General features: G+C 43.9%; 1 protein-coding gene across 1 annotated transcript; it reads right to left on the bottom strand.

Annotated features, from left to right (window-relative positions):
- Positions 1 to 585: 585 nt before the first annotated feature.
- BMP15 (bone morphogenetic protein 15) lies at positions 586 to 6,168 on the bottom strand. Its single transcript, XM_017514205.2, has 2 exons — positions 5,798 to 6,168; positions 586 to 1,473 (listed from the first exon to the last, which is right to left on the bottom strand). Exons 1-2 carry the CDS (start codon positions 6,123 to 6,125, stop codon positions 620 to 622), a joined length of 1,182 nt encoding a protein of 393 aa, XP_017369694.1. The 5' UTR covers positions 6,126 to 6,168; the 3' UTR covers positions 586 to 619.
- Between the last annotated feature and the right edge of the window lie 1,470 nt (positions 6,169 to 7,638).

Raw genomic sequence — 7,638 nt, forward strand, 5'->3', positions numbered from 1 at the left:
GAATCCCAGGTGCTTTTCCCAGATTCAGGGGCTAAGAGGAAAATCCCTGCTGGTTTAGAAAAAGATTTCCTTCCTTCTATTCCCTCAAAAGATTTCTATGAAGACTGTTACCTGAAGATTATCCAGCCTGTCTGAGAAAAGTTTAGAAGGCAGTGCAAACAGAAGCAGGAAATTTATCTGATTAGCTACCAGTAGTTTCTAGGACATAGGAGGCAAGAAGAGGAGTATAAAATCCCAAGCTATTTTCACCACCCCGAATCTTCTAGTGTTTCAGATAATATGGGCACTGGGAAGAACCCTCCTTTCCCAGGCTAGGAAAGGTTGGACAATTTCTGAAGTTCTACCACTACAGACTGCTGACTCTGACAAAGCCCCAAGGAAAACAAAATAGAGGACATCTTATCCAAGCATTAAGGGCTCTGACTAGTGGTCAAACTGTACTGATTCATGCTAGGAGACTGGTATCAGAACTATTTCCACAAAGTGGGGGAAGAGACTTAAGTAACAAGGCAAGAAATATAACCTACAGATTGGTACAGGATCACTTGCAGTTTTAACATTGATATTTTAAACTCTTCTTCAATTTCCTGGGAAACCTGAGCTATCTGTGCTTTGGCTGTCATCTGCATGTACAAGACTCGGCAATCATACCCTCATACTCCTTATACAAAATACTCCCATTTGCCTCAATCAGAAGGACGCTAATGGGAACATACTTATATGGGACACAGGAAGGCCGAGGGACACTCGGGTCCACCAGCTGATTGACAAGGTTCTGAACAATGGCATGATTGGGGGAATTGAGATCACCACGTAGTACTCGGAGACAAGTTCCTTTACAGTAGTTCGGGGTGTAGAATGAGGGAGCAATGATCCAGTGATCCCAGCCAAGCTGGCGGAAGCTGACTTGGAAAGGGTGGAGGGAACACTGGTTATTTTCAGGCTCACTGTCTTTCAAGGAAGAGGCGGTAGCCTCAGCTGAGATACTGCCTGCTTGTCGGGTTCTCCGTAGAAGAGGGGATTCCCTTTCCATGATCTCCTCCATGCCCATGGGAAGAAGTTTAGCTTTCTGAATGCTTTTATGAGTATCATTGAAATAGAGTAACAAGAAGGCAATGTCCAAGGATGAAGTGCCACGCCAGAGCTCAAGACCAACACTATCTTTTTGCTGCTGACACATAAAACGGAGTCTTAGGATCCTCTGTCTCTTGTTATTCCAGAACCTTTGCTGAACATGTTGTGTGATATCCATCTCTTTCCAAGCGTTAGACATCAGGGAAGGGTTTGAGGAACCTCCTTCTGAGGAAAGAAAGTGTTTGGTTGGGCTTTTCTGAGCCCAGGGCTCCACATGGCAGGAGAGATTGAAGCCAGTTAGTTGGAGGTGATGGCGGTAAACCACAGTGCCTCTAACTAGTTGATATAATCCTCGGTTTGGTCTGAGAGGAAAGCCCAGTATTTGTATATGCCAGGTACCTGCACAAGTAAGAGGGAACAAGAACAGAGGTTTAGCTTACCTCCTAACCTCAGTCTTCCTCACAGACCTGCTTGATACAGACTGACAGCTACAATCAGCCCTAAAATTAACTCAAGGTAATGAAACCATCATTTATTGAGCACTTACTAATACACTAGATGCTTTACATGTATTAGCTCTTTAATCCTCAATAGTCTTAGGAGATAGTTATTATCTCTATTTTGCAGACAAGGAAATTGAGGGTCAGAGAAGCTATGTCAAAGGACAGATATATGGTAGAGTTAAGATTTGAACCCAAGCCTGTTTGTTTTTCTTAAGAGAAACTGTCTCACTGTTAGATTACTTACAGTGTTGGGCTCAGGGGGGAATAATTCGAGTATAGAATTATCTTGTGCACATACTCTATGTAGGAGAGAAGGTCAATATTATTATTAGTTGACTATTAAATGTGTCCATTTAGAATTGTTGAAACATACATGGATTAAGAGTCTTTATGTCATCTCACTATACAGATGCAGCTTTGGGGCAGCAATTCAATATTGGGTGCTGTGGCCTGCTATAATTTCAAGCCCAGGACCAAGGCAGTACAAAATAATTTTGTCTAGCCTCCTGTAGTACAGACAGCTATCTTACTACTTCCGCCTTCCATCTACTTTAAGAATTGCTTCTTAAGCATCTTTTCCTCCTTTGGCCCTCAATCTTTCTTTACCATTACTTGCTGGAAATTGTCCTCCATTTATCTCACTCATTTCACCACTATTTCTCTAAATACTATTTTCCACACAGTCTTGATCACATAAATATTTTGTTTGCTGAGAAGTCTATTAAAAGCTGCATGCTTCTTCGTGAATAAGAACTTTAATCCAAACTGTATTGCTGACACCCAACTGTCAAAGGATTAAAAGGTTGCACCCAAGGTGTTCCAAACTTCTGCACCGCCCACCTCCCCCCCCCGCCCCCCCCCCCCCCCCCCCCCCACCCCCGCAAAGGTCGAGAGCAAAGACTACAAAAGCCTGGCACCTCAGAAAAAAGCCACCTCTCATCTTCAGACATCAGTAAATAATTCCATGTTAGTTTGCATATTATTCACCTAGTCCTTCTTCACTGAATCCACAAGACAGGAATTCTTCATTAGTTGTGGCATTTTCAACATAGAAGTTCTTTAACATCTTGATGTTCCAGAAATTTTTTTCCCCCTGTCTCACTCTGTCACCCAGGCTGGAGTGCAGTGGTGCAATCATGACTCACTACAGCCTTGACTTCCCAGGTTCAAGAGATCCTCTCATTTCAGCCCCTCTGAATAGCTAGGACTGCAAGTACATGCCACCATGCCCATCTTTTTCTGTTTTGTTTCTTTGTAGAGACAGGGTTTGCCATGTTGCCAGGCTGGTCTCAAACTCCTGGGTTCAAGCGATCTGCCCCCTTTGGCCTCCCAAAGTGCTGGGATTAGCAACCATTCGAGCCACTGCACCCAGCCCCAAAATATCTTTAAAAGTTCAAATTCCAACTCATGTTTAATATACCCTTGGGTTTGGGGTATTAGGTATTGTTCACACAAATCTAAGTCAGGCTTATGTTTGCTTTCTCAAGTTATTCCATACTCCCTTCTTACAGTAATCTTTCTTAGAGGCCCACCCATAAACCTGCTCCACCCTGCCTATAAAGGAACCCAACCCAAACTCTAGCAGGCTGTCTGGGGAGGAACTGCCCTTTCCTTTGAGACCTTGACATCACATGTTTCCTGAAGCAGGATAGGGTTGCTAAGAATCAGAGCCAGGAAGGGTCTGGTCAGAGCTTTTCAGGGAAAGGGCTGACTCACACATCCTGTGTGATTGAATTTGTCATCTGTCTCTGGATCCTTTCCAGAGTCCCCAGATACCAATATGTTCCACAGTGAGACCAAGATACTTGCCTAATTCTAGGCATCCTCCTTTCTAGCCTCACATCATCTGTATACACTTATTTTTTTCTTCGTTTGTGAGGTTGGTCTTTTTTTCTGTTGAGACAGGGTCTCACTGTCACCCAGGCTGGAGTGCAGTGGCACAATCATGGCTCACTGCAGTCTCAACCTCCCAGGCTCAAATGATCCTCTGGTCTCAGCCTCCTGAGTAGCTGGGACCACAGGTGTGCACCACCACACCCAGCTAATGTATTTTTATTTTTTGTAGAGACATGCCTCCCTATGTTGCCTAGGCTGGTCTCAGACTCTTGGGCTCAAGTGATCTTCCCGTCTTGGCCTCCCACAGTGCTTGATTTTGTGCAACTTTCTGCTGCACTTACAAATAGGATCCAGATCCCTTATCACAGCCTACAAATCCCTGCTTCTCATCAGCCTCATATCCTGCCATTTCCCACAATGCTCATGAGGGTCCAGCCATACTGATTTTCCCTGTTCTTCAATTGGAACAAACTTGTTTTCATCCTCTAGGCATTTGCACCTGTTGTTCCTCTGCCTAAATCAGGCTTCTCCCTACTCTTCCCATGCCTAGCTTATCTTATAGACCTGAGCTCAAATGGCACTTTTCAAAGATATATTCCCTGACAACTCCATGAAAAGGGAAGATTTCATTGCCATTCTCTATCTTAACAAGCGACTTCATCCTTTGATAGCACTTACCACAATTCATGATTTAACTGTGTGTGCTTATTTGTCTCCCCTATGAGAACACATGCTCCATGAGAGTAGGGGTTTTATCTATCTTGATGACATCTGTATGCCTAGTACTCAGTAGGAGCCAAATAAATGTTTGTTCAATGAATTTTTACCCACACCATTTTCTCTTTCCTAAATCAGAATACACTTATCTGCCTCAATTCATGGCCTCTTTGCTCCTTCTGCAGGTCAATTTCAAGTACTACCTCCTCCATGAGGCCTTCCAATAGTCTCCTTGCTTCCCAATCCTGGCTTCAAGCAATGAGCCATTTCTTCTCATAGGTCCTGGGAGCCCTACTGTTTATCCTTTCCAAAGCACTTGGCATACTGTAATATTATGTAATTATCCATTCCACTATACTGGGAGCTTCTAGAGGTCAGGAAATTTTTTGCTTCTATATACCCAACCCAAACACACTGCCTGGCACTCAATTAAAATCCAACGGAGAGTCAGAACAGCATGATGATTAACACACAGGCTTTGGGCCTGAGAGCCTGGGTTTAATACCTGGCTCTAGCAATTACTAGTTGTATGACATTGAGTAACTGACTCTGATCCTCAGTTTCTTCACCTCTCAAGTAGGTATGTTAATACTACCTACCTAATCTGGTAGTTGTGAGGATTAAGATAATGTGTATAAAATATTTTGTGCAATGCCTGGCACACAGTAAGCTCACAGTAAGGGTTAGGTACGAGAATGTTTATTGTTTTACTTGGGGAAGGGGTTAAGTCCTGTCTCTTTTTGTCTTTGAGACTAGTGAAGACCACAGATTGATCTCATTAGGTTCCAAAGAATTCCTTGAAGTTGATGACTGTCTGCATTCTCTAGAGAGTCCTACACTTCAAGAGCTCACTGCTGTCCTGGAACAATGTCTGATGCAAATGTTAAAAGCAAAATCAAATGTGATGGGAACAAAAAAATGTTCCAAAATACACTTAGTACCAGAATCCCAAAGTAGCAATATGACCCAAGTAGAAAAACCACTGGGGGTACAAGGATATTGGAATACTGCATTTAAAGACTTAAGAAGTTACCGACAGACTTTAGAATCAGACAGACTTGAGCTGAAATCCCATCTCTGCGACCCACTCTGTAACATTTGCAAATTACTTAACCTCTCCATGTGTTAGCTTTAAAATCAGGCTAATTGCATCAAGACAGCTGAGATAGTAGCTTTCATTAAGAATTAAATACAATAGCAGATGCTCACAGAGCCAGGTATGGAGACCCTCAGATGTTAGCTTATTTATGTCCTTTCTGAGGCCTTATAAGTTTCCCCAACTCAGCATCCTGTACTCTATGCCTTCTACGAGCAAAACGCCACTTGAATAGCCCTCCACAAGAGTATAGCTGGGTATATCTGAATTACAGCTTTCAGAACTATCACAAGCAAAAAGTTTCTGTGAAAGATAGGTGTTAACACATCATTCAGTTGTCCTGGGACCCAGAAAAGACTTCTCAGTAGGCACCAAAGCAATCTGTTCTTAAGTTGATGCTCTAAAGGAAGTAGGCTTGGTGCGGGCTTCTCCCTCACTATCCTTTGAAAGCCAAGACTAAAGAAACAACGTGCCCACAAGGCAGTAAGGCCGCAAACCCACCAATTCCCTTCTCTCTACACTCTCTCCACTTCTCTCCCCTCCAGGGCAGCATGGGGTCATAACAACTCACCTCTGCGAGGCTTTGCTACATTGGTCAAGGGCTTCACCAGCCTCACCATGGTGGCCCCAATGGTGCGGTTCTCTCTAGGGTGCCCATGAGAGTCAGCTGAACGCTGGTACAACTCCAGCATGTACCGCAGTGAATGTCCTAGGAGACGGGGCTTCCTTGGCTGCTCAGCAGGGGATTCTTCTAGCAGCTCCTGAATCAGGGGCAAGGTAGGGGCCTCAGCTGGGAGGGCAATAGAGGACTGCCCTCCTTCTGCCATTTGGGTCCTGTGTTCCATGAAAAGCACCAGTTCCCAAAGAAAAAGAATTCTAAGAATACTGAGGAGGACCATCTTGAAAGGCTTGGTGTTCAATGACAGGTCCCAACACAAGTCCAAGGGATGTCACTCTGACCGTTTCCTTTCATGCAGTTAACTGCATCCTGGCTCCACAACCAAGGATGGGGCACGAAAAAGAAAGGCAGGCAGGCCCTATATTGCTTTCTCTAAGAGGATCTCGGGGGCCAAAGAATGCCTTATAACTTGGCCTCTTTGCATCAAAACAAACAGAAGGTAGAACAAGGCAGCATGCCCCTCCCGCTCTCCTGGGCTGAGAACAAGATAGTACCAATTGAGAGGCTGAGGTAACTAAAAGGAGAGGTCCATTTCAGGCCCCACTTCCTTAACTTATCCACTAGAATGAAAAAAAGCAGCCTGACCCTACTTCGCCCCGCGGCCTTAAAAGTAGTCCCTTAATCTACCCTTAAAGGGCCAGAGGCCTCCTGTACCCATCCTACTTCCATGCCTCTAATGCAGCATTTTCCAAAATATGGTCTGCTAATAATCCGCAGTGAAACTATCTGGGGTGATTATTAAGAATGTAGACTCCTGGGTCTGAACCCAAACATGGATTCTCCAGGGTGGTGTCCAGAAATCTGGGTCTTTACAATGCTCCAAGAAGTTCCTTTGAAAACCTAAAATGTGGAAGCTGCTGGGTATGGCTGCTGGAGCTTGAAGAAGATGCTGTAACAGTGGTTCTCAATCTTGGCTGTAGATTAGAATCATCTGGGAAGCTTTAACTATTGTTAATGCCTGGGTACCATTCTGATGTAATGGATCTGGGTTCTAACTAGCGCATGAGGATTTTTTTTAAGTTCACAAGTGATTTTAATGTGCAGCCACGTTTAAGGACTCTGCTTATAATTTTCTGGTTTAGCATGGAAGGTGTTGAGACCCTGATTGGGCTTCATTAGAGAAGCCTGAGGAAGTAGAAGAGCAATCAATGAATGGGAGTTAACCTAGCTCAGATGGCTAATGTGAAGCAGCAGGGCTGGGCCCGATTTAAGGCTACCTCAGACCAGGATTCTGCAGAAAGATAGTAGGTATAGTCCTGGCCTCATCGAAGTAGAAACAGATGGGGATCTGGAGAGAAAGTGGGGAAGCAGGTCAAGATCTGGCTCTACGAGATGATGAGTCAGGCTTGATTTGCAGGAGGCCTTTACCTTACATCAGGAATATTTATGGATAGACAACATTGTGGAACAGGGATGGACTTTGTAATCAGGCAGATCTATTTGAGTTTCTGTGATTGAGGTCTGTGCTTGTGTTTGAGTTGAGATTCATGTTTGAATTGCGATTCTGTCCCTAGCTATAATTTAACATTTTCAAGGCAAATTTCTAGCTGTAATTTAACCCTTCCAAGGCAAATTTCTTCATTTCTCTACACCTTAGTTTTCTCACCTGTAGAATGGACATAACATGTTTTACCTCACAGGTTGTTGTGAGGACACAGGGAAATAATCTATGTTAATTGCACAAAGCCTAGTTTGACACAAGACATGGTTGCTAATGGTTGCATGTTCAAATT

Source organism: Cebus imitator, unplaced genomic scaffold, assembly GCF_001604975.1.
Source record: "Cebus imitator isolate Cc_AM_T3 unplaced genomic scaffold, Cebus_imitator-1.0 Scaffold520, whole genome shotgun sequence".
NCBI lineage: Eukaryota > Metazoa > Chordata > Mammalia > Primates > Cebidae > Cebus > Cebus imitator.

Bases quoted from the DNA above. Each gene is read 5' to 3' on its own strand.
- BMP15 (XM_017514205.2), bottom strand. From the start codon at position 6,125: ATGGTCCTCCTCAGTATTCTTAGAATTCTTTTTCTTTGGGAACTGGTG. The intron at 1,474-5,797 runs GTGAGTTGTTAT...TTACTTGTGCAG, and splicing joins TGTAGCAAAGCCTCGCAGAG to GTACCTGGCATATACAAATA.